We start from the raw sequence: 26,767 nt of genomic DNA on the forward strand, positions 1-26,767 counted from the left end.
GAACATTTTTTCTTGTTTGACTAGAGCCTTACACACAAGAAACAAAATCCCTACCTCAACACTGTTCACTCAAGAGATTTGTCCCTGCCTGAAGACCCATTGACAGCAGTTCCCTAAGACTTTATTATTTATTTATTTTTACTTTGTCATCTTTATAAAATATTGGAAACAATGATCCTGAACAGTTTAATGAAACTAGTGGTGATACTCCTTCTGCAACCGGCTGGCTTTAGACCTGGAAAGAATTGTAGAGCATGAATCCTACATGTCATACAACATATTGCGGATGGCCTTGAAATTGGTAATTGGGACCGGACGGGGTGGGGAAAGTCTTTTTTGACCTCCCAACCACTTATATTGCTCACCATCCTCAAATTGCTGCTAAAATGTTAAAATCAAACTGAGGATTATAAACTACCCTTCTTGCAAAACCACATATTTTGGTTAATTTTCAAGAACAATGCAGTTGACAGAGAAGTCAAAAGAATGCCCTCCTCCCAGGGACTGTGTAGTGGCTCCTGTTTTCTTTAACATCTACTCCAATGATCACACACTTTTCCAAGGCACGAAAGGTTCTGTGTTGACAATCTTGCACTTGCTGCTCAGTTGAATGCTTGTACGATAGAAACCAACTTAAAACTAACCCTGCTAAGATTTGGATTTGTACCTTTCATCTGAGAAATAAGCTGGCACCTCAGAAAATTCAGGTTACCTACAAGGGTGTCCAACTAGATCACTGTTTTATCCCCAAATACACAGGTGTTACTTTGGTAGACTGACCTATAAGAAGCACGCCCAAAATACGAAGTATAAGGTCTCCCCATGGAACAATATTGGCGATGGGGATATTTGTGTTCGTGTATGAATACCCCTGCACAGGTGGCAATAGTGAAGGTCCGGCTGCCTGGGGCCAGATCATCCACTCACAATTCCGCCGCTGCTGCTGCCAGCTCCACAATTCTTCCTATCACTCCAGAGATCACGATTCGCAAGCCACTCTTCAATTGTCATCCTGCCTCCTGCCAGGAGTGTCGAGCTGATCGCGATCTCTGGAGTGATAGGAAGGATTGCGGAGCTGGCGGCAGTGGCGGAATTGTGAGTGGACAATCTGGCCCACCCTCGCTATCGCCACCTGTACAGGGGTATTTGTATACGAATATCCCTTATCTCTAAACAATATTCTTCAAAACCAGTCGGGGCACACAATCACAAGCACCAAGAATTACAATCTTGGCCCTGTGCAACTCCGCGAGTGAATAGGCCAGCCTGGTGTGGTATAGTTCAGCCCATGCAAAGGAGGTAGATGCAGCACTCAGTGAAAGCAGGAGAATCATTACTGTATGCCTGACAACAATCCCTGATGATAAAATCAATGATCCAGCCGGCCTTGTGCCTAGTAGTGACATATGGAGAGGGGTAGCAGGTCATAGTGAAGGGCTCAAAACATCTACATCAAATGTATATCTACTATTTGGCTACTATGCTGCTCTTCTATTATCAAGCAGATTTAAAACAAAAACAATTATGATTCTTGAAACAGCAGAGAATGCCAGGACTATAACGTAGAAAGAAAGAACTGCCCACCCCTTAAAAGGGATGGAACTCCTCCGGCCACATGGAGAACTGGGTTATTTGGAAGTCACCTAATAGACTGTGGGCTGGAGTTGGCAGAATCAAATGGCACCTAAGAAAATGTGTGTGTGGGGGGGGTTTGTACAAAACTAGTTGACATTTTTGAGATCATAGGCAGGGATGTTGGCATTAAATTAAGTCCCAAATCTGAGTCCAAGTCTCCTGAGTCCCAAGCCTAAGTTCCTGTTCAAAATAGGTTAAGCTTTCTTCCCACCAAAAGAAAGGGAGGGGTGTGGGAGAGGCAAGTCCAAGTCACTGAAGAAAAAAACCCAAGTCAAGTCCGAGTTGAGTCACTGGTGTGACTTGAGTCCAACTGGACAGCAAGTCCCGTGATATCAAATCCCCATCCCTGTTCGCAGGATCACTGTAAGTTGGAGGCAACGTGACTTATAAAACTCTCTCCCACTTAACTCCTTGCAGCTTGTGGTGGTGCCCACTTGTGCCAGTCACCCCTATTTTGGGATTCCTGCCTGCACACCAGCCCTCCTGGCCTCTGTGATTTTTTTACTTAACATTCTTAACATAATGCTATTCATTTGTTTAACATTTGAATAATTCACTGTTTTTAGGTTTAATGTTGTGTTTTAATGATGCAAGCCGCCTTGGCTCCTTTCTTAGGAGAAGGGCAGGGTAGAAACACCTTAAATAAATAAAAAAATTAAAATAAAATACATGTGCTGTAAATAGCAGGCAGTTGTTCGGCTCGAACGTTTTAGTACATGAGGAGGATGGGAAGTCAAATGTTGCCCCTTGTGGTAGAAATTAATAGAAAAAATATTAATTTCCTGGGTTTTTTTCTTTTTTTCTTTTCTGGTAGCCAATATTTGGTGCTTGCCTCCTGGCAAGGCAAGACCGGCTGGACGTGGTGTGGAAATGAGGAATGCATCATACGTCATGCCTGATGTTGCAAAAAAAAAAGGGGGGGGAGAGTGCCTGGCTGAGAGTCCTGTTGTCACAATTTCTAGGGTATAGGTGAGAACAGTGTTATTCAGACGTAGAAAACAGGGAGAAGATGTGGGGAAATGATTTTTGTTTTTGTTTTTATCTCTCTCAGGAAAGACCAGATACCTTTCTGGGTCCAAACCATAAACGAATAAATGAAAAGCTAAAAGCAGATAAAAATATAGGATCATGTGGAAAAACTCTTGTGAAAAATTCTGAGGCTGAAGGCAGATTGAGAAATAAAATCCCTTGACTTAGAAAAGCCACCACCCCTCAACCAGCCCCAGGGGATGACTGAGGTATTCACTTCAGTTATAAGCAGGAAATTAACTCTACATATGGTCAGAGGTACTTTGAAGTAAAAGTTGTTTGAAGTTTTAGGGTTTTTATGCCACCTCACATGCTGTCTTTTGCAGGTTTGGCTGGGAAGGACCTTTTCGGTCATGGTGAGTGTCAGCCCTAACTAGTACAGTAGTTCCTTTCCTGCCTGTGATTTCAAAAAGAGACCCGTCTCTCTTCCTGGAACTTTCCATTCCCCTTTTGAATCTGTTGAAGTCTGTTGCTGAAAGTAGTCATATTGGTCATTTTGCTGTTTGATCTGTTGCTTTGTAAGTAATGAAACTTTTAATTCTTTCTACTATTAATGTCTCAAAGCGAGTTGTTGCATTGTATGTACCGGTGAATGAGAAAAAGGGGTGGACTACTGTGGGAAACTTGAAGCTATTCTGCTCTGCAAATCCCTGCACTGCTGCTGTGCAACTGGTGGAATTTAACAAAAAAAAAAAAATTCAAAACTCTGTAATGTTACTTCACATATTCCAGAGCTGAACTCATGTTCTCAGAATGATTTATACTTTGAATGAAATCTTGCTCAAGTAGCAATTGTGCTGCCTGGCTGACAGAACTTGCTCCCTAAAAAAAAAAGAAAAGAAAAGAAAAAAAAGAAAGAAAATATATATACAAAGCAATCCATGCTCTCCAACTCCTCTGGCAAAGTAGGTGAAATATTGTTTTATTTTGGCACCATCAAGGCAGCGCTAGTTCCCCAGCGGCCCTACTTCCTGTTAGTCTGGAAAGGCACCGAAGGTGGAGATGTGGGAGGTTAATTTATAGTTCTTTGCTAACAGTTGCATCAAAGCTTGTTTAACATGACAGCTCTTTGATTCTTAGTCACTTTTCATGTGAGGCTCATTACAGTTATAAATACTGCAGCCATATGCCTTGCCAGCCTGTTGGCCTGTGGGTGGCCTCTTCCTTCTGTGAATTACCTGCTCAGAGAAAGAGCGTCCACACCTTGCCTCAACTGTGTTGAAGAGAATTCAACTCAGACTGCTCCTCTCAATCCAATACTTACTTGCCAGAAACAGCAGTATCATAACAAGCTTTATTTTGTCAGCTGTAGATTGATGTGAATTTAAAATATCTTTTTCAAGTGAAACCTGTGCAAGGTAAGTTACATGTTATGTTAAATACACAAATATGTATCACCTTGTGGATGTTTTCTTATTTACAGTATTTTAAACTTTCTCAATTGAGAGAGTTTAAATGCTTCCCTCCCTAGCTGCTCTTCCCCAGAAATCTACCCCACACATGTGGCAGTTTATAAATACACTTTCTGTTAGTGCCGCACAAACCTAAGGCAGAGGATGATGGTACAAGAAATAGGGAACTGCCACCAATCACTCTCTTTTCTGCTCTTTCTGTAATAATGCATTGGCTAAAAAATTTTGTTGCTCAGTGTAGTAAATTGCACTAGAGAAGGCCCACTGAATCAATGGCACTTAGACAAGAGCTGACTCACTAAAGTCCTATTGATTTAATGGGCCTACACGAATGCAATTTACACTAAGCAACGGTTTTGGCTGTTGTGTAGAATAAAAAGGTACATGTTGTGAGTGTGATATACAATGTTTTCTCTTATTCTTAGACTCAACATGAGGATGTGCGTGGAAAATGTCACAGCACACTGAAATATTGCTACACGTTACTGGGAAAAGGGGTGATTGATTGATGATGATGATGCGCATTTATATCCTACCTTCAAATGGACAATGTCAAGGCAGTACACAGGGCTCTCCTCTTTCCCATTGTGTCCTCACAAAAACCACATGAGGTCTGGCTGAGTTTCATACTTGAGTGGAGAGTTCACATGGATCTCACAAACCCCAGTTCAGTATTTTAACCACTACACAACACTACACTGTCTCTTGATACAGAATTATGGTAATGACATGTTTCTCATACAGTACCAGTTGCTTCTGTTCCTCTATTTTCGTTTGATTTTATCTAAAGTAGAATTCAGGCAGAATTCAGAGGCAGGAAAAGCTTACCGTCTGGGGCGCAAACCTCAGCTTTAGTCTTTGTGTGTGAGATTTCTGTCAGGATCACAGCACAAAAGGAGAAGTTTATCCCTGTTCTACCTACACTGTTGTTCTCATCATGACCTTTATGGTTGCTGTTTCTTAAAACTCACACACATGTACATACAAAGACACATTAAAATATTGTGGAGCTTGGTTGTATCCCAGAGCTTGGTCTTAGAATATATATGAAATACAGTATGTTAGGAAAATATCAAAATTTCATGTCTTAACACTGAGAGGTGGTGGTGGGGCCTGCCCTAATGTTTTGCTACTTGCCACTAACTGGATTGGCAAAGTTTTTCCTTCTTATACAGTATTGTAGGACCAGCCCCGACTTCCTGTTTGCTTTAGTTCCTTTCTTGTTGTTTGCCTCTTCTTTCCAGACCTCTTTTTGAGAAGCAAGTGTGGAAGTTTCCGCCATGTCAGCATTTCCATTTTTTGTCCAATTCTCTTCTGAATGTAACCACAGCTGATAACTGTAAGGAAACGTCACTTTTTTCCTCCTTCAAACGTATCTAGAATGATCATTTTTCACTACAGAAGGGCTAGACTGTGTGTTCCAAGGAAGGGTTGGTAGATTTAGACCGGGCTAAATCTCTCATACTTCTTTTCTTTTTTGTTTTTTCAATACATCCAAACTCCTACTAATGTACAAAACCTTGTTTTTAACCAAAACCTCAACAAAACATTCATATAATTTCTGAGAAGCTCAGGTACTTCTGTTTGTTTTTCGGTGTGCGTTGTCACATGTGTGCACGCATATATCCTGGTATTGCCCTTGGCACAATTTCTTAAAAATGGAAGCCTTGCCAGAACAGCAGAAAATCGCCCTGGCGCCCCCATGTTTCAAGTGGGCATGTGTGACTGACTCATTGGCTCTTGCACAAGACTTAATGGATGGCTTAGAATGCCGGGAGGTTTACAGCGTTTGCCTTTTTGTCCTGGGATTGTTTATTTTGTTAACTGTATTTATTTGATTTTTATATTACCCATCTGGCAGCCAAGGCCATTCTGTTGAGCACCTGATGCAATCTGGCCTGTGACCTAGATTCCTGCAGGGTGCACTACCGTAAAGCCAGCACATTACTACATTTATGACGGATAATAACCTGGCAAGCTCAATTAAGGAGTCTCGCTTTTTTACATGTTTGTTGAGCAAATACAGATTGTGCATTCTGGAAGAGAGGGGTAAATAGGAGGAGACAAACAACACACTTTTTTCTACCTGTGCCCAAGCACAGCCTTGGCTTTTCACACAGCATTGATCCCCATCCGTTGAGCTGTATTGATTCCTCTCTCGTTCCAAGGGCCTCAGGATTTCGTTACCTGTTTGTAGGCAAGCCAGGGAAAGCTTGCTCGTGCAGCGGCTACTCACACGCCCTCTAGTGTTCAACCAGGAGTATGCAGACTATTCCTGCAAAGAAGCAGGCATCTTTCCCCTTAGGCTGTTCTCCCGCTTAGCATGAAAAGCACCAACAGAACAAGTCAGGAAGGGCCAAGGACACTAAATAGGCCCCTTCTTCATGTGTTCAGAATAACAGTCTGTAGTCCTTGGCAATTATGCATATGGACCATGTGTAGGTGCTGCATGCTGAATGACATGTGTTCTAGGGATTTGTGCCCGGAGGTAGGCCTGGAGCAAAGGGTCCCCTTCTTCCTCAGCCAAACCCTTAGCTGCATGCTTAAGTGGTGACAGTAGCAGGCAGGTGAAGAAGCGTCCACTTAACACCACCCCAGCACAGTGTCCCGTTGTGGGAAATTTTCAATGGCAGTTTTCTCAACCAGAAGCTAGATCCCCGAGCACATCACAAAATATCAGACACATGCATCTCAATTGCTTAACATAAGGGAGCAGCATCTGTTTTGATCTCATTGTTATAATTAAGAAACATTAAAAAGTAACCATAGGAAATGTTCTTAAAATATGCATGTGTATACATTTCTAATTTAATCTTAACTATATCTTGGAGCTATCTTGTCTCACTATTCAGAAGAAGAAGAAGAAAACACCACTGCACAGGAGTCAAAAACAGAACAGTAGCACATCTCCTCAGATTGCTTCCATGCCACTCTTTTGCCTTTGGGACCAGCCCAAGAGACTTTGCTGTCTGAGGCAAAGCATAGGACAGGTCCGCCACCACCCCATTCCCTGTACAGAAGGCCAGGAATGGAATGGCAGTTCCCTCTCTGTACAGGGCTAAAAAACAGGGTGGCATCCTCCAATATTTATTTATTTATTTATTTATTTATTTATTTATTTATTTATTTATTTATTTATTTATTTATTTATTTATTTATACATACCCCGCCTATCTAGTCAGACGACCACTCTAGGCGACCACATTATACCTCAGAGTAGCAGATGGGCTTGGGAAGATGCAGATGGCATGACACTAGACAGTGCTATTTTTCAACACAACTGCCTGCCTCATTCTCTGTTGGGAGGACACAGGCCCTGCCGTCAATATAAATCAAAGGCAGTCAAAATGAATAATGTTATCCAGACAATGGAGGGGATGAATCCTCATAGGATAAATTTCCCAGCATCATCTGGGTCTAAGTCCCTGCCAGAGCTAGCTGGTTCCTTTGAGAATGCTTCTTGCAAAACTCTCCCTGAAATAAATGTGTTAGTCTTAAAGCTGCCATGATGCTTTCGTTTCGGTTCTTGCTGGTTCCTTTGAGAACCTGTATTGCTAAGTTGGTAATATACTAATTACTGTAGCACAATCTATTACAGTAAACAGATTACAACAAAAACTATCAACCATGCATGTTGATAATCACAAAATATAAAACCATTAATATGTATACAGCCACTCAGGGGACTTCAGCCGTGTCTTAAGGAACAAATCACAAGCAGTGAGATTTGTATATATCATATCAGAAAACATAATCACATAGATGTGTATGTGGGGTTATATAGGGCAGGTGCTCATCCGTAGCCCTCCAGATGTTTTGAGTTGTTTTTGTTTGTTTGTTTTGCCTACAACGTCCATGGGTCCCGTCAACAGAGTCTGTGGTGAGGAATTCTGCAAGATGTACTCCAAAAGTATCTGGAGAGTCCCACATGCCCACAGGCTTCTCCCTTCCATTGCCTAACGTGTTCTTGGGATGCAGAGGAAGGCCCTTGTGGCTGCAGTTAAAGCAGAGATGGAGACCACCATGTACCTTCTCACTCTCCTTGGATCCTGATTCCCACCGCTCTCGTTATCATTAGTTAGGAGAACCAGAGCAGATAGGCATTGTAGTCCAACACCATCTGAAAAGAAACATGTTCCACATCTCTTGAGTGGAAACAGAAGATTTCCAGTAGCTGGAGATGGGGAAAATTATTTAGCCAAGACATGGAGATGTCCTGCCAGTTGATGTAAGCAGTAGTGGGCTAGACAGAAAGACAATCTTATCGTGTATAAAACAGGTTCCTCCTTCTTGGTTGCTCATAAGATTAGCAGCATGAAAAAAATTGGCTTCCTCTTTGAAATGCATCATGAATCTGAAGAAGATATTTGGGATAGGGCCTCACATTTCCCCTTCTATTGGTGTTCTCAAGGTAGCTCATTAATCGATCCTTCCACATCAAATAAGTACTGTATACCCATCAAGCTTCCACCAGCAAGTAATTTGTGTCACCAGATACATAAGTAAGACAGGTGACCACAAACTAGGGCTTAGGTGACAGAACCTTCCCCTTATCTTAGGGAGCCTCATGGTGCAGTGGTTAAACTGCAGTGCTGCAGTTGAGGCTCTGCTCAACCTGAGTTTGATCCTGATGAGCTCAGGTAGCCGGCTCAAGGCTGACTCAGCCTTCCATCCTTCCCAGGTTGACAAATTGAGTACCCAGCTCACTTGGGGGGGGGGGAATGTGTAGTCTGTGTGATTAAATTGTAAACTATCCAGAGAGTGCTTTAAGAATGATGGGGCAGTCAACTTTGCTTTTGTTCAGCTTTACTGGGAATGATTAAGGGATGGTATCCCTGTTTGTTATATTACTCTGGGGTTAAGGTCATGCTTCAGTCCTGACAGAGACACTGGTAGGATTGAACCTGTTAGGCAAAAGGTAAAGGTTCCCCTTGACAATTTGTCCAGTCATGTCCGAATCTAGGGGGCGGTGCTTATCTTTGTTTCCAACCCATAGAGCCAGTGTTTGTCCGAAGACAATCTTCTGTGGTCACGTGGCCAGCGCAACTAGACATGGAATGCCGTTACCTCTCCACCGTGGTGGTACCTATTTATCTACAGTGGGGTCTTGACTTAAGAACGGCTTGAGTTAAGAACATTTTGACTTAAGAACCACTCTCATAGGAAAATATTGACTTGACTTACATACTTAGATTTGAGTTAAGAACTGAAAAAAACCACGTGGGAGGCAGGGAAAGTGCAAAATGTGAACTTTCAGTTAACTGTTGGCCAGTGAAAAGGGTGCCTGTCTGCTTCCTCACTCCTCCCAGCGTTTAGAGAGTGGATTGGGAGACAGTCTTCAGACTGCCTGGTACTGTACTGCCTTGACTGTATTTTCCCTGCCTTCCCTGAACCTTTCTTGACCTAAGAAAAAAAGGAACATAATATCCCCCTCTAGTGGTCGAAGGCGGAATAGCAGCTTCCCATTAGTTTCTATGGACGGAAAAGAGCAGATACGGATCAAATGGTTTTCAATGCATTCCTATGGGAAATGCAGATTTGACTTGAGAACTTTTTGACTTGAGAACCGCCTTCCAATACGGATTAAGTTCTCAAGTCAAGACCCCACTGTACTTGCATTTGCATGCTTTCGAACTGCTAGGTTGGCAGGAGCTGGGACAAGCGACGGGAGCTCACTCCATTGCCTGGATTCGATCTTATGACTGCTGGTCTTCTTACCTTGCAGCACAGAGGCTTCTGTGTTTTAACCCGCAGCGCCACCACGTCCCTCAGTTGAACCTGTTACATAAGTCTTATGAGACTGGTCCCTTGTTATTCTGCACCTGGCCAATTTCAGAGCTACTGTTTAAATAGGTATTATGCCTGCTGAGTATATACTTACAGTTTTAATTAGCACTGAAATGATGTGCTTCCAAGTCATGCAACTTGGTAACACTGCAGATATGTCCTTGTGGAGTGTGTGTGTGAAGTAACGCACTTGGTCCCACTTCCTGACACAGCATGGGCTCACCATTATGTCCCTGCCATCACACTGCTCACCAGAATGCTTGGTATTTCTTTAACATTTTTACGAAAGGAAGAAATTGTATATTAAGAATAAATTGAAACATAATGGGACAGCTTTCTGGCCTTGGTGAAATAAATATTTTGCATAGTTGTGCACAAAACAGAATAGATGGTAATTTGATATAGAAATTATTATTCAAAGCACTGGTGTGCGTTCACTCAAAGAACATACTTAAATGATTGTTTTTCTTCCTTTGGCCAAATTTAAACTGACTGTAGAATGTAGCCAAATAATTCTTTATTTCTTTATTTCCATTTTCAGGGCCTGCTATCTTCCACCTCTCCACTGTCTCTGACCAATCTATTTCCCCCCTTTCCTATCCACACAGCTCCCCAGTAAGTTTAAATTTATTTCTTTATGTACACCAATAACCTGGAGCAGGTGATGACCTTAGCAAGGACATGACTCACCAAGCATAGTACTATATACTGGGACAAGCAAACTATCGTGGATAAAACATTTGATTTTAATATGCCAAATATTAAACCTCTGGATAAACAACAAAGAAAAACATACTTTATAGAAGAAGCTGTTCTATCCCAAGCAACCTCAACAATCTAGAAAGCACAAAATTTGAAAAGGATCAAAGATTGAAGCAAGAAATTAAAGGAATATGGAAGCAAAAGATGGCAGCTGCAGCTTCCCTACCCTAAATGAAGCCGCAGCCGCCATCTTTACAAAGGTAGCCGGTCTTCCTTTTTACACACTGTGGCTGCAAAGGCCAGATGGAGATCTCAGTGCCGGTGGCATTTATGGTAAGGGGGTGTTGGCGGGGGTGAGGAGCTAAGGTAGGGAGAAGAAGGGGTGGGGGGTAGGCTGTGGAGGTGGCTGCCTGCCTATTGGCCCGCCAATCAGGTGATTGGCAGCCGGTAGGCTTAATGTTTTTTTTTTTTTAATTACGAAGGACAAATAAAATGGGGAAATATTCATCAAGCCATATTCGTCAGTTCTTAAAATTTGACAAATACAGCTCAATGAATATTTAACAAATTGGCTATTTTTGTAAAAAAAAAGATTTGTTTTTATATTCGTCCCCATCTCTAATTACAGCATTGGGATATGGAAAATTTAGTCTCCCAGATGTTTTCAAAAGGATGTCCGGTGTTTCTGGGACCACAACCACACATGGGATGCAAATTCATGCTGGAAAGACAACATGCATAAAAGTTGTCAAATACGATTCTTGAATAAGTGCGTAGACAATAAAGGAAACTTGTAATGCAGCAGCTTGACAACAACTTTTTCTTGATTCTCCAGAAAATATAAGTCGTAACAATTCTGGAGAGTGTGAAAGCGCTCATAATAACCTGGACATTTTTACTTTTAAAACTCTTATTTTTTTGAATGCAGTGTGCTATGCCTGACCCACGCAAATCCGAGAAGCAGAGGCACTCATCAGAGTGGGAAAGCCTGTCTTGACGTGGTGACAGATGACGTCAATTTTTGTGAGACTGATGGGTAGGGCAGATTTTTCCTTTTTCCTGGAAGAAGCAGATGTGGTGATGGTTACACATGCCTTAATCACATCCAGACTAGTTTGCTGTACAACAGTCTATAACCAAACAAATGACCCGTGCAGACTGTCGAAATATGAGTTCTTAACAGTACCTATATATTTTTGCAACACGATATCACTTTACATATTAAATCATTACAGAGTCCACTCAGGTCCAACAATTGAGTTCATCGGGAAGCTGAGAGATCTTGCTTAAATATGTGTAGTTCATGCTAGATAGAAGACCAGATCAGGAATTTAAGTTCCATAAATGTCTTCATGGCAGAATTTCTTTGGGAAGCAGCTTCAGTTCTTTTGTTGATACTTTAACAGGTCCCAGCTAACTTGGCTGCTCTCATGAAAGCCCAATTTTAACCAAGCCGTATGGTTGTGAACAATGTGGTAAGACTCAAGAGCTCCAGCTTTCAGAAAGAAAGTGAAACCAGACTTTCCTGAGAGCGGCTGGGTTAGCTGGGACCTAAAGTATCAACAAAAGAACTGAAGCTGCTTCCCAAGGAAATTCTGCCATGAAGTCAGACCACTACAGGATCTGTTTGCTTGGTTATTGGGGTGAGCATTGTGTTTTGTCATGTTTTGGTATCTATACCGTTTTCTGACCATACTGCCTCCGTCTTGCTTAGATTGCACTGGCCTCAGGTCTGTTGCCAGGTTCTGACTAGCAATCCTGATCCAGACTGGGGCCAGTGTATCTGAAGGACTGGGGCCTCAAGTATGAAGCCGGCTGTCATGTTACAGTCATTTTTGGAGGCCCTGCTTTGCATTCTGTCACCAAGGCAGATGCTGTTTGTAGAGATATGAGACAGGGCCTTTGCAGCAGTAGTGTTATAGCAGTGGAAGACTAGATTAGTCCCCTTTTTTGTTGTCTTATGAACTAAATATTTGTTTTGTTTAATTAAGCATTGAATGTGGGTTTTTTGTTATGATATTGTTTATTATGTTGAATTTTGAACGCTAATTTTAAATTGTGTTGCTGTTTTATTTTTACCTATGAAGCTGAGATCTTTTCTAGGGCAATATGTTCTTTTTAATGAATAAAATTGAAGTAGTGATTCCACCACCATATACTGTATTTATTTATACATATTTACCTCGCTTTTCTATACAGATTAGTCAAACATGCATACACATGAGGATAAGTAAAAGGGAAAAAAACCTAGCGGGGAAGAAATAGCCACACCTTAAGTTGGAATGAATGGATCACAAAAATGACAGATGTCATCAGTTATGAGCACTTATGCTGAGTCTTCTAATGTAAAAAGTAGGCTTGATGAGTGTGAAACAGATGGTGAGAGGAGTACCCCACTCGCTGGAGAGCTGTTCCCTCCTCAACAGCAAAACAAAGGAAGAAAACCCCAGGCCGGCACCAGAGTTGACAGAGAAATCCCAGCAGGAGGCGAGGATAGAAAAACTGTCAGAGGACATGCAGAGAGTAAAGGTGGAGGAGGTTCAGCGAGAAAAGGCGGGAGAAGAGATAAAAAAGAGGGTGGAGTTTGAAGCGGAAACGGGAGGTAGAGAGAAAAAGGGATCAGTTACCGCCAGGTTGGGAGTGGGTGTGAATGCAAGATCTACGGACTGGGCTATGGGAAAGATTAAGGGTTCCCTAGGGAATAGTCTGATTATAGAAGGAAATCAGAAATTCCACCTAGACCCTTGTATTGGGGAGAGGCAGAGGTGAGAAAGTGTAGACTGAGAGAGGAGAAAGAACGTGTAGAGAGAGAAAAGAGAGAAAGGTTGGAATGGAGAGTAAGGGAGATGAAGAGACAGAGTTACAGGGAGGATCTTGGGAGAGACGAGACACTGATGGAAGGACCCAGTGGGATGACGGCGTGGACGAGGAGACCGTGTCCCTGCTGGATAACACGATGGGGCAGACCATAAAGACTGGGTCCCTCCCATTTTAAAGGGACCTTGGAACAATAGTTTTGGAAACCCTTTCCTGTTTGAAGAATGGAGACCCCTTCTGGATCCATTGGCAGAATGAGACAGAAATCATAATCATGTTGAGGACACTTGTTTATTGTTAAGTACCAATAAATCTTTCACCTGTTTCCAAGCAACAGAAAATGTCTGATTTCCTTGAGTCAAAGATGGAGCCAAAGGCTGAACCCTCACAATAAAATGTGCAATGGGGTGGGGGCTGTGTGGCACTCAGATGTTCTTGGATAACAACTCACATGATTCTTCAGCATTGGCTATGCTGATAGGAGTTGCAGTCCAAAAACCTCTGGACGGGCATGGTTTTCCCACCCTGATGTGGAAAGTATTCAGTTGCATTGCCTCTATGAATTATTACTTATTGATTGGGTCAATAAAGAAAGCCACAACGTTTCGTTTGCAAGAGACGAACAGGGCTGTAAAAGATAGTATTTTCTAGGAGTAATTACTGTATAGGGTTGCAATAATGAGGAAGCAACTTCATGGTACGAAACAATAACACTCTCATTTTGGGTTAAGGCTCATGATGGGAATGGTAGGTCAATTTGATACCTTCAGCAAAGGTACAATTATTTAGCATGCTCTTTTCTGTGGACCGTATTCTACTTTGCCCTGACCTTTCTGGTGCTGATTTAACTGCAGCTGCAAGTGTTAACAACCATATTTGGAATTTCTGCCTTGGCAATGTTGTAGTCCTGAGTAAAATATAGTAAGCTGAGGTGCTGGTATTCTGTAGGGACACAACAAGAGTGCTCTGGACTATAGGTCTCCATATGGGTGATGAAGTCATGAAAGTTTGAGAAGGTAGCAGCTGGACTAACAGGAATCCCATTAACCGCCTTCACACACGTGCCAGTGCAGTAGTAGTGATAATACCCTGGAGGAGCGATGATCCAGTCATGCCAGCCAATCTTCTGGAAATCAACATAGAAGCTTCGTCTGCAGCACATGGATATATCATTGCAGAGAAGGTCCCGACGGTGCTGGTGATGCACATCAAGGATTTGACCTTTGGCCACTATGAATGGTTGGTGAGAGTCTGTGTTGCGTAACAAGACGTGAGGTTCCTCCTGGCTTTCAACCTCTAGGTCTACTATGAGCTCATGACAGCCTTGGCTGAAACAAGTCTGGATCGCTGGCCCAATCTCAAGCATAGACCATCTGCCTTCCTTCAGCTCCAGGTCTGTTTCACCAAGTGTCATATTTGAATTATTAGGATTTTGGAGGAGGAGTTTTACTGTCACCCTTTGATTAAGTTGACCAATGACTGGGCAGAAAATGTACAAGGTAGCTTTTAGCATTTCAGTGCTTCTTTCTTGTTCCTGTCTGAAGTCAAAGTGTAGGCGTCTTCTGCTGAGTGTTGAGAGACCTGTTTGAGGGGAGAAAGAGCCAACACTTGTTGAGAAATACTGTTCAAGGCCCTTCCTTACACTCAGTGGGCAGAATCCTGTTTCACAAGATGCGCTGTGTAACTTGCATTATGTCATCAGCCATAATTGTTTCAGGGGCATTAAAAGCTTCCTCGTCCTCCCCTACAGGTTCTGGGGTTCCCCTTCAAGCTGGGAAAATTATTTGGGTGTCACAGAACGTGTGACTAAACTGTTTAATGCCCCAAAATAGCTACTGCTGGTTTGAGTAGTTCCCTTCTCTCTCCCATTTCAAGGCTCTCAAGGGCTTCCCCAGGTTGATGAAGGTGTCCCCCCCCCAAAAAAAAAAAACCTGGAAGGGTGAAGAGGAAGCTTTTAATGCCCCCCACCATGGCTGCAGCACAGCCACAGCTAACATCACAAAAGTTACACCATGTCACTTGCAAAACAGGATTCCAGCTGTTACCCACTTTATCTTCAGGGTGCTTCCAAATCAGGTGTGTGTGTATCTCCTAACAATAAAAGTCTTATTTTTATTATAGCTGTTCTCCCTCTCCTCTTTTTCAGGGAGGAAAAGTACAGAAGCAGCAGAGAGGACTACCCATTAAAGATGATGTTATTTGAACCCTGTGCATGAGAGGCAGGGTAATTGTACAGTAAAAGCCTGTCTGGAAGCAGTCTTGGTATATTGATGGGCCACTAACAAGGAATGCAAATGAACTGACCTTCCAGAAAACAGGTCACTGTGGATGGTCAGCTCAGATACCCACCCCACCCTCAGGCAAGAAGTGGCTGTGAATATGCTTTGCAAAGCAGGAGTAGAGGGGATGGGTCAAGAAGAGTCTTTGTGGGTTGTGTCTGTGCCTTCTCCCATTCTGCCTACCCTTGGCCAAAAATGCCACCCATTCACACATACAGGATCTCAATGGACCTGCAAGCAGGATGTACTTGGTAGTACTCACCATTTGAGTTCCTTTCCTAAAATGTAGATTGAGCTCTTCTTTATACAGAGTTCATCCTAAGGTATTTTCCTCTGGAGAGTTGCAGGAATAGGCGTTTGTCAATCTTGAATGCATGTATCTGAATTATTAATTTATGTTTGAACTTAACCACTAAATAATTTGTCTTTTTGACTAATTTAGTGAGTTTATTTGTTTTGTTTTGAATTTTTTTTCCCATGGAAGCTTTTTAAAAAATGCTTGGGCTTCAGCTACGTAAGTACTATATATGCACACAAACAAAAAATAAAGCATCTTTTCATTGGGCTAGAAAAAAAGAGAGTTAATGCCTGTGTTGTTTTGGACCTGATGCTGCTTTAGCACTAGCCGTGTCTCTATGACTGTGTACTGGCTGCCTGCTCAACCTATATTTCTGTAAGCAAGCAGATATTACAAATTGTCATTAGTCTCCTCTCCAATATCCTTGACTTTTGCAGGAGCATAATTCTGCTGAGTTGCTCCAGTACAGTATATCATACAGTTGATGAATTAGAGACTAAAACAACAATGAGCATAATTATCGAGCAATAATGAACTGCTGGATAGCTCAGTGGTTTAGGTATCTGGCTGAAGAGCCAGAGGTTGGGAATTCAATTCTGTACTGTGCTTCCTTGATAAGAGCTGGACTCAATCGTACAAGGGATTCTTTTCCAGCTCTACAGTTCTAAGATAATGATGCTGATTCACAAGGAAACTTTGGACCATTTTGATATTGGCAGGCAGCCCATTAAAGGTCAAAGTCTGTTCGTTGGTGGTTTGGTGATGGTCTTAAATTGCATTTGTATGACTGGTTGAACTTCAGTTGCTGCTCATCTAGGATCAGATCCTCTTTTTATGACAGCAGGGAATTACCTCATGCTATAAAAAGGTGTTACACGTTGTGGTCGAAATTCACATTCCAGCATGGCAAACATGGTCGTTCGTTTTGCCAAGGAAGCCAAATATCATGCCCAGAATGGTAAGCTGACCTTGATTTTGTTATCACTTTTTAATGTTTCAATATTATGTTTGCTTGTTTTATTTATATGCCGCTTTTCTCTCGATAAGAGGATCCAAGGCAGTTCAAAATATTAAAAAGAAAATACTTAAAAACATAATAAATCAAACATTAAAAACAAACTATATGCTAAAGTACAATTGAATAATTAAAAGCAAGTGAATATTAAAAACTATCTGACTCTAAGAAGACCTTCAGGAATTCAGTCATGACTTTTAAAAGCCTGCCTGAAGAGATGGGTCTTTACTTGTTGGTGGAAGGATAAAAGGGAGGGGCCAGCCTGATCTCCCATGGGAGAGTGTTCTATAACCTGGGAGCTGCCACAGAGAAGGCTCTCTCCATCAACCATGCCTGTGCTGGCAATAGGACTGATGGGCGGGCCTCCTCTGATGATCTTAAATGCCGAGAAGGCTCATATGGGGAGATGCAGTCTAGATAGCCTGGACCCAAGCTGTAATAGGGCTTTATAGGCAATGACCAGAACTTTGAACTGGGTCCAGAAACAGACTAGAAGGCAGTGCAGTTGTTGTAACAGCGGTGTTATGTGCTTCCTAAAACTGGCCCCAGTCAGTAGCCTGGCTATTGAGTTTTGCACCAGCTGAAGTTTCTGAACTGTTTTCAGAGGCAGCCCCACATAGAGTGTGTCAGAGTAATCCAGGAGGGTGCACCAGTTTTAGCTGTGCAAAGGCATTCCTGGCCACTACTGAAACCTAGGTTTGGAGTCTCAGGGATAACTCCAGGAGTACACCGAAGCTGAGAACCTGAGTTTTCAGGGGGGTGTAATGTGATCCAGCACAGGTTATATCCCTATTCCCTCATCTGCCTTCCAATTGATCAGGAGCATCCCTGTCTTGTCTGGATTAAGTTTCAGTTTGTTTGCCCATATCCAGCCGATTGCTGGTGCCAGGCACTGGTTTGGAACCAAGACAGCTTCCTTGGAATTAGATAGAAAGGAGAGACAGAGTTGGGTGTCATCTGCGTACTAGTGACACTGAACCCCAAAATTCCAGACAACCAATCTGACTGGTTTAATGTAGAACGTAAATAGCAAAGGGGACAAAACAGAACCTTGAGGGACCCCAGAGACCAGCAGCCAGGATCTTAAACAGGAGTCCCTCAGCACCACCTTCTGAGGTCTCCCCTCTAAGAAGAACTGGAGTGAGTGCCTGTGAAAGAGTGCCTCCAAATCCCATCCCAGAGGAACAGTCCAGAAGAGACTATGTTTATGATATCAAAAGCCACTGAAAGGTCCAGCAGAACCAACATTTTCCCTGTCCAGTTCCTGGTATATGTCATCCACCAAGTGACCAAAGAAGTCTCTGTCCCATAATGAGGCCTGAAGCCAGACTGAAATGGGTCTAGATCAGTGATGGTGAACCTATGCCATGTGTGCCAAAGCTGGCATGCAGAGCCCTTTCTGCCAGCACACGAGCCATGTCGCCAGATTGCTACTCCCCCCTCCCCCTCTGCAGCCAAACCTGAGCAGGTGGCTACAACTGCGGTGCTGGTGCCCGGAATGGCGGCTGGTCAAGATCTGGAGCAACTGGTGCTGGCGGCAGATCCAGAGTGGGGGCTCGAGGCACCTCTGTGCCTGGGATTCCCCCTTCTGCCGCCACTTCCAGTTCAGCAACCACCCCCCTTTTTTTCTTCAGTTTGGGCACACGAGCCCAAAAAGGTTCGCCACCACTGGTCTAGATAATCTGTCTCATCTAGGAACCCCTGGAGCTGAGAAGCCACAATCTGCTCTAGGCCCTTGCCCAAGAATAGAACATTAGACATTAGCTGGTAATTATCCAATACTTTGGGATCCATAGGGAACTTTTGATCAATGGTTTTACTACTGCAATGGTTTTACAGTCATGCCCCGCTTTATGATTATCCCGTTTAACAACGAATCCGCTTGACGGTGAAGTTTTTGTAATCGCAAAACAATGGTTTGGAAGGGGGTTTTTTGCTTTGCGATTTTTGCTTTACGATGATCAAAAACAGTTGATTGTCGGGTTTCAAAATGGCCGCCGGCCGAAGAAAATGGCCCCCTGCTGTGCTTAGGGACGGATTCCTCACTGCACAGGTTTCAATGCATTTCAATGGGCTTTTTTATTTTGCTTTATGACGTTTTTGCTCTACAGCAATTTCGCTGGAACGAATTAACGTCGTCAAGCGAGGCACCACTGTACTAAGCATGCTAGGACCCTACCCTGTCACAAGGAGGCATTCACTATTTCTCCTACCCACTCAGCCAGTCCCTCTCTGGCAACTTTTATAAACTGAGAATGATAAGGGTCCAATAAACATGTAGCCTTCAGCTTTCCAAAGGTTCTATCCACATCATCAGGCTGAAAAAACTGAAAAGTATCCAATACCACAGGAAAAACAGGGGCTATAGTTACATTCGCAGGACCTGTATCAACTACAGCAGTGGTCCCCAATCTTGGGCCAGCAAATGTTCTTGGACTTCAGTTCCCAGAAATCCTGGCCGGCAGGGATGGTGATGAAGGCTTCTGGGAGTTATAGTCCAAGAACATCTGGAGGTCCAAGGTTGGGGACCACTGAACTACAGCATGCACACCAGAGTGGATTTGGTGCAATTTTGCCTTCAAAATGTGCAAATTCTTCACAGCAATCTATAGTGCGGTCTGCATCCTTGTCTTGTGGGCAGCCTATAACAGGCCCTTGACCACACGAAAGAGCTGCTGGGCAACTCTGTGCAGATGCAATTGTGGCAGGGAAGAATTACTTCTTTGTTGCCACAGATTAGGCCTTCCAATGGGCCCTTGCCCATACAATATTTGGTCAGATTCACTCAGTTTTCCACCATTGCTGCTCTAGTCTCTGTCCCACTTGTTTCATCACAACCAGTTCCCTGAGGCCAGTCTGACTCTACTTTGTGGGATGGGATGTTTAGGAGTCATTGTGTCAATGGCCTTGGCCATTTCCCCATTCCAGAGATCAACTAGGGTTTCAACAGAATTGCCTCTCAATGTGACAGGAAACTCCCCAAGAGCCATCAGAAAAACATTTTGGATCTTTCAGCCCCCTGGGGCAGACCATCTTAATCTGTCCCCCACCCCTGCAAAGGCTCTGAGCTCCAGTGAATTTAATCCTCACCAGATAATAATCTGTCCATGACAAAGGAACAACAGAGAGAGGAGTTCTACACCAAGGTCACCAACATCTACCCAGTACAGAAAAACAGGTATCAAGTGTGTCCTGCAGCATGGGTAGGGGCATATACTATTTGGGACAGACCCATAGTCATCATGGAGTACATTAATTACTAAGCCACTCCTGACAAAGCTGCCTCGGCATGGACACTGAAGTCCCCCAGCACAACAAGCTGAGGTGGCTCCAACACTACCTCCAAGACAGCTTTGCAAACTCAGGAAGGCAGACAGTTGAGCAGCAGGATTGGCAGTACACCAAAAGAATTCCTATTCTGCCCTGGATTTCCATTTTCAGATGCATACATTAAAACCTGGAAAACTGGGGGATGTGACACCTGGTGAAGGGCATGGAATCACAATAATCCATTGCAGCTCCATTGTCTACTGCCTGCTGTTGCACAGAAAACCCCGGTGGACAAAGCTGAGCAAGATAAACATCCCCAGCCACATCCAACCACGTTTCTGTGATGCAAGCCACGTCAGCATGCTCATACAGGATCAAGTCCTGGATGGCTGTTGTTTTCCCATTTACCAATCTGGCATTTAGCAGCAGCCCTTTCAACCCAGGGGGCCTGTCACCAAGGCTGTCCAAGCTATTTAAATTTGGAGACAGCTTAAGGGCAACCCATACCCTCTTGGCCTTCTCTGACGATACTGGTTGTCCCAATACCGTGGATAAATTCAGCGAAATGGAATAGAAACTAAGCCAAATAAAACTAAACCAAACAAGGTCGCTTTGACTCATCTGTGATGTGTGTTTAACAGACGATTGACTAATTTTCTGTCCTAATTTTTTGTTCTCCATGTGCCAGTTTGTTTGTCAGTGCAAATGGACAAAGTTCTAGTAGGCTTTTAAAAAAGCTGAAAATATGGATTGTACCACACATTCCTGCTCCCACTGTTGATTCTAGTCAAACAGGCTTTGGAAAACCATGCAGAAACCTCAAAACTCTGATTTTCAGGGGCTGATGGTGACTGCCATCACAGTGATCTTATTTAAGATTTTGGAAGTAGCTGTCTTGTCTACATTGGAATCATGGTATGTGTGAGCTTGTTCGGTACCAGTAAAGCCTCCCTCCAAGAAATCCTAATAAAAATTAGCTGTTATTTGTTACAAATAGCAAGAAGATCTATGAAATCAAAGGAAAATTTAAACCTAGATTAGGAATGCTAAAAGGCCAACAGGGAAAAACACTATCTGACCAGGATAAAATAAACATAAGGTGGAAATATACTGAATATACAATACAGTGGTGCCTCGCTTTACGATCGCTCCGTTTAACAACGAAATTGCATTACGATTAACTTTTTGCGATTGCTTTTGAGAATGCTTTATGATGTTTACTATGGGGGAATTTCGCTTTGCAATTAACGGTTCCCTGCTTCGGGAACCGATTCTTCGCAAAATGATGATTTTCCTCCAGCTGATCAGCAGTTTCAAAATGGCCACCAGGTAAACAAAATGGTCCCCCACTGTTTTCTGGGATGGATTCCTTGCTGCACAGGCAGCGAAAATGGCCACACTATGGAGGATCTTTGCTGGACGGAGAGTTTCCAGCCGATCGGAATGCATTAAACGGGTTTTAATGCATTCCTATGGGCTTTTTAATTTCACTTTATGACGTTTTCGTTCTACAGACATTTTGCTGGAACGAATTAACGTTGTGATGTGAGGCACCACTGTATATATTCAGTATACTGTATAGAAGAGATAAAAGGAAAACAGATTCCCTGGAAGAGGGAATCTTATGACAAAGAACCTGCAATGTTAGAAAGTGAAGTGAAAGCAATGTTAGAAAGTGAAGTGAAAGCTGCTTGAAAAGGAGTTGGAAGAAATAAGTCATCAGGAGTCGATGCTATGCCAGAATATTTCAAGCTGCAGAGACTGGATCTGTCAAAATCCTAAAAAGAATATGTCAGCAAATGTGGAAAACAAAACAAAAAATGGTGCACAATATATATTGCAATCCCCAAGAAAGATGTTAAGAAGTGTAGCAACTTTAGGACCATTGCTCTAATTTTGCCCTGCAAGCTAAGTGATGCTCAAGGTGTTGCAACAAAAGTTTTTACCTTATATGGAGCTAGAAATACTTCATGTTCAAGCTGGATTCCAAAAAGGAAGAGATATCTGAGTTCATATTGCAGACATCTACTGGCTATTGGAATGCATTAAAGAATTTCAGAAGAAGATCACGAGAGTGCAAGGCTCACTGGAAAAGACAGTAATGCTAGGAAATGTTGAAGGCAGCAACAGGAAATGAGGAAGACCAAACATGAGATCCATTAACTCCATAAAGGAAGGCACAGCCTTGAGGACAGGACATTTGGAGATCATTCTTTCATCGTGTCTGCATAAGTCTGGGACCTGATGGCACATAACAAGTGAAATGTTTTCCCTGCTGGTTGCCTAATGGCTGATCAGCTGGGTAACAGGTAAAACCCATCTGGACTTGCTAGGATTCAATGAGACCTTTGTGCAGTATGCATACTTTCCTGGAAGTAACTCATTCAAGGAATACCTAATGTGGTGTAATGGATAAGAGTGATAAAGTAGGATTCATGAGACATGGGTTTGAATCCCTGTTTGGCCATGGACACTTTCTGGTTGTGGCAAAACACTCTTTAAATACCTCACTAACTTTGAAAACCTTCAATATATTCGCGAAGGCTTTCACGGCCGGGATCTAATGGTTGTTCTGGGTTTTTCGGGCTCTTTGGCCATGTTCTGTGAAGGTTGTTCTTCCTGACGTTTCGCCAGTCTCTGTGGCCGGCATCTTCAGAGGACAGCAACCTGTCCTCTGGTGACAGGTTGCTGTCCTCTGAAGATGCCAGCCACAGAGACTGGTGAAACGTCAGGAAGAACAACCTTCAGAACACGGCCAAAGAGCCTGAAAAATCCAGAACAACCTTTTGAAAACCTTATTAATATGGTTATAACCTGGTTCCAGCTTCATAGCAAATAACACACATATACACGTTTCGCTAAATTCATGGGAAACTACAGTATTTCAGTATAATCATATACAAGATTGTAACATATTTTGGATGTTGCATACTCATGCAGAATTTTAAAAAAACCAATTGCGCTCTTTACTGTGTCCTCCTTAGGACTGGTCCTTGTAAAAGGCCATGAAACAGACCTTATTGATGCCCTGTTAGTAGAAGAGCCTTGCAGTCTAATTGTTTCACAGCAGGAGCGTCTCCCCCTTCCTGGAATTTGCAAATTAGCTTGCTTTGTTTTGATGGTTTTGTGTCTGCCAGAACTTAAGCATGGGATTCCTTTGAAGTCTGCTGTTTGAAACACAGCATGCCTGAATCCTATCTAACAGTAACATGCTTTCAGCTCCAATGACATATCTATAACATCTTGCTTTTTCCCTTAGCCACCTACATCTCAAGCATATCTTCATTTTGAAGGAGGTAAGCATTTAATTATTTTTATCTCATGTTTTATCTGCCCTGTCTATCTGTTTTTTTTATTATACAATTGTTACCATTTTGGAATTTCACTGAATTTTTCTCATTGGCTTTCACTGATGTTAGCTTCATGGAATGGGGCATATGTTTTAGAAGAGTGGAGTATAATCTTTTCTAGAAATAAATGAATAATACAAACCTGGTTTTGCAAAGCTTAGCATCTCATATTCTTTTTCTTTCTTCCTGGATATCTGCCATTGTTCTTCCTGGCTGTTATATAGTTTCTTCAGAGCTACCTCCAAAGCAGCTCCTGAGACTGGATTGGTGATATTAGGCTTCTCTTTCAAATGAAGCTTGGAAAGGATGTTCTGCTTGACTAGCTCAATGTGAAACATCTTCCACTTCTCCGGGTCTAGGGTTCCTGTCCTGCAAGTAAGGCAGCCAGCTCTAACACACATTAAAATTTTGAGGAGCGTAAAAAGCAACATAGCTGAATTTTGCTTATGGGCCATCTTTCTACAGACTGGCAAGACAATGACAAATGCTGGTGAAATATATCAAATGGGACTAATTTCCAAGAACAGCCCTTTGGTAGCTTATTAAACATTTATCTCTTCTTCTGGCTGTAAATACTTGCTTATCTGATTTCAGATAACACCCTTCACTGGCTGGTGATCACCAGTTAAGGTAGAATCACTGTGGAAGTTGCTGCTACCAAAGTCCTTAGTGAATTATGCAATGGGTTCACAAACTTTAAAATGGTCAATTTGAACAGGAAAGTTCACCAAACCAAATTATGCCATATCCTTTGAACAAAGAAATGCACCTTCCTGCTGTTGACTCCTGTTCCTAATAGTTAATTTGCTTCTTTTTGCAGGCTCATAAAATGAGATGTGGTCCTTGAGATAGCTTGGGTCCAAGCCATTTAGGCCTTTACAGATTAGAACAAACACCTTGAATTCAGTCTGGAAACAGACTGGCATCCAGTGGAGTTGCTGTAACAGGGGTTATGTGATCCCTGTAACCAGCCCAATTCAGCAATCTGGCTGCTATATTTTGGACCTCCTGAAGTTTCCAGAGACTTTCCATAGGCAGCCCCACATAGAGGGCATTACAATAATCCAGCTAGGATGTAACTCAGGCATGTTTCACTGTGGCTAGATTAGACCTCTCTAGGAATGGCACAACTGGCACGCTAGTTTTAATTGTGCACAGGCACCTCTGGTCACCATCCAGGCTCAGAGACGAATCCAGGAATTTTCAAGGGGAGTGTAACTCCATCCAGCAGAGTCTGAATCCCTGTTTTTTAAAGAAGGTAATAGGCTTTTAGTCCTCGTCAGGCCCTTTTGAACCCTAAGTTTACAAACTAATAGGTTCTATTTGTGTAACAATCCAGCTTTTCATGCATCTGATGAAGTGGGCTAATAAAAATTATTAGTCTTGCAACAAGACACTTTGTTGGTTGTTATGGGTTTTTCGGGCTCTTTGGCCGTGCTCTGAAGGTTGTTCTTCCTAAGGTTTCACCAGTCTCTGTGGCTGGCATCTTCAGAGGACAGGAGTCAGAACTCTATCTGTGCTCTGGTGCAGTTTGTTTGGATAGTTGAGAATTTATAGCTGTGGGATCAGCGTTTGTTGTTTTCAGGAGATGGGTGATTGTGGTGATCAGCTTGTTTTTTGTTGTGGGTGTATTGTTGTGATAAGGGGGAGAGATGATCTGTCACTGTGATTGATGGGTGTTGTTAGCTGGTGTTTTGTGCGCAGTGATCACTGGTCCTTGTAGCTGGGTAGAGTTCTTTGACATTTTACATGCTGTATTTTTCAGTGCTGGGAGCCAGGCTTTGTTGAGTTTTAAACTTTCTTCTTTTTTGTTGGAACTCTGCTGGTGTTTGTGGATTTAAATGGCTTTTCTGTGCAGTCTAACATAATGATTGCTGGTGTTGTCCAGTACTTCTGTGTTTTGAAAAAGAATTTCATGTCCAGCTTGCTTTAGGGCATATTCAGCTACTGCTGATTTTTCTGGTTTAGTCTGCAGTGCCTCTCATATTCTTTGATTCTGGTGTGGATGCTGCGCTTTGTGGTTCCAATATATACCTGGCCACAACTGCAAGGTATCCGGTATACTCTTATAGTGGTGAGGGGGTCCCTTTTGTCCTTTGCTGACCATAATATTTGTTGTATTTTTGTGATGGACTTGAATACTGTTTGTAGGTTGTGTGTTTTCAAAAGTTTCCCCATGCGGTCCATGACCCCTTTGATGTATTGCAGAAATACTTTATTTGTGGGTTGCTGTTTTTCCTCTTCAGTTTGGTGTTGTTTTCTTGGTTTGATGGCTCGTGATTTGATTTTTGGAGGAGCCATTTGCCTGTAGGGCCCAATTCAGATGCTTGAGTTCAGTGCTGAGAAACTGAGCTTCACAGTTCCGATTTGCACGGTCTACCAGTGTTTTGATTATGCCTGTTTTTTTCAAGGCACTTTGTTGTTTGCAGTGCTATGGACTAACAAGGCTACTCTCCTGAAACACTTGGTTTGAATAGCATTGTACCTGGAGAATGTGATTGTTTCTGTTCTTGTAGTAGAACTTCTGGTGGAAAGAGTTTTGAACTTTTCTGCTGCTGTATTTACCACTTTTTCCTGCTTTTAGTTTTTGAAAGACGTACATAAAGAACAATACGTTATAATTATGTGGTTTCAGGTACTTTTGTGTGTATGATGTCCACCTTTAATGAATATACTGTTATAACAGCTGTATAATGATAATACAAAATTCCAGTATTCGAAATTCAGGTGTTGTTTGTTCTGACATTTTCTTTCTTGCAGCTATGGAGTTTGCAATCTGCAGCTGAAGATTGTGTGGGTAGTGGGAAGTGTCTTCTGGAACAAATTTCCTCCCTCATGTATGTTTATAAGAAAATGTCTTATCTACTAAAAATATCAAAGAACTACCCAGTGTGGCTCTCAACACAGAATACAGTTCCTCCATTTAAGCGCAACTTAATGCTTAGACAAGTTGTCTTCTGCAGATCTGTCCATTTCGGTCCTGAAGGATCAGACCTGGCACCACCATGACACTTGAGCTAGATAAACTATACCAGCAGCTGGGGCTGGTTCTTTTCTATTTATTTTTCCAAGATGTTTTATACTCAAGAGAGTAGTTGGCCGAACCATATACCTGTAATTGCCATGTTGTTATGTACTTTCAAGTCACAACAAACTCGAGCTTTTGAGTTAAA

At 42.5% G+C, this 26,767-nt stretch overlaps 1 protein-coding gene and 1 long non-coding RNA gene across 2 annotated transcripts; one reads left to right on the forward strand and one right to left on the reverse strand.

The window, feature by feature from the left end:
• Nucleotides 1-16,607, forward strand: LOC144586445 (uncharacterized). Its single transcript, XR_013541283.1, has 2 exons — nt 1-12,208; nt 15,529-16,607. It is a non-coding gene; the product is annotated as an uncharacterized LOC144586445 (long non-coding RNA).
• Nucleotides 13,655-26,505, reverse strand: LOC110070913 (inhibin beta C chain). Its single transcript, XM_020778654.3, has 2 exons — nt 23,737-26,505; nt 13,655-14,963 (listed from the first exon to the last, which is right to left on the reverse strand). The coding sequence occupies exons 1-2, from the start codon at nt 24,047-24,049 to the stop codon at nt 14,227-14,229; spliced, it is 1,050 nt and encodes a 349-aa protein (XP_020634313.3). The 5' UTR covers nt 24,050-26,505; the 3' UTR covers nt 13,655-14,226.
• Between the last annotated feature and the right edge of the window lie 262 nt (nt 26,506-26,767).

This window comes from Pogona vitticeps, chromosome 2 (genome assembly GCF_051106095.1).
Source record: "Pogona vitticeps strain Pit_001003342236 chromosome 2, PviZW2.1, whole genome shotgun sequence".
In the NCBI taxonomy this organism is placed as follows: domain Eukaryota; kingdom Metazoa; phylum Chordata; class Lepidosauria; order Squamata; family Agamidae; genus Pogona; species Pogona vitticeps.

Bases quoted from the DNA above. Each gene is read 5' to 3' on its own strand.
- LOC110070913 (XM_020778654.3), bottom strand. From the start codon at position 24,049: ATGGCCCATAAGCAAAATTCAGCTATGTTGCTTTTTACGCTCCTCAAA. The intron at 14,964-23,736 runs GTTTGTATTATT...CCCCTCAAACAG, and splicing joins GCTAAGCTTTGCAAAACCAG to GTCTCTCAACACTCAGCAGA.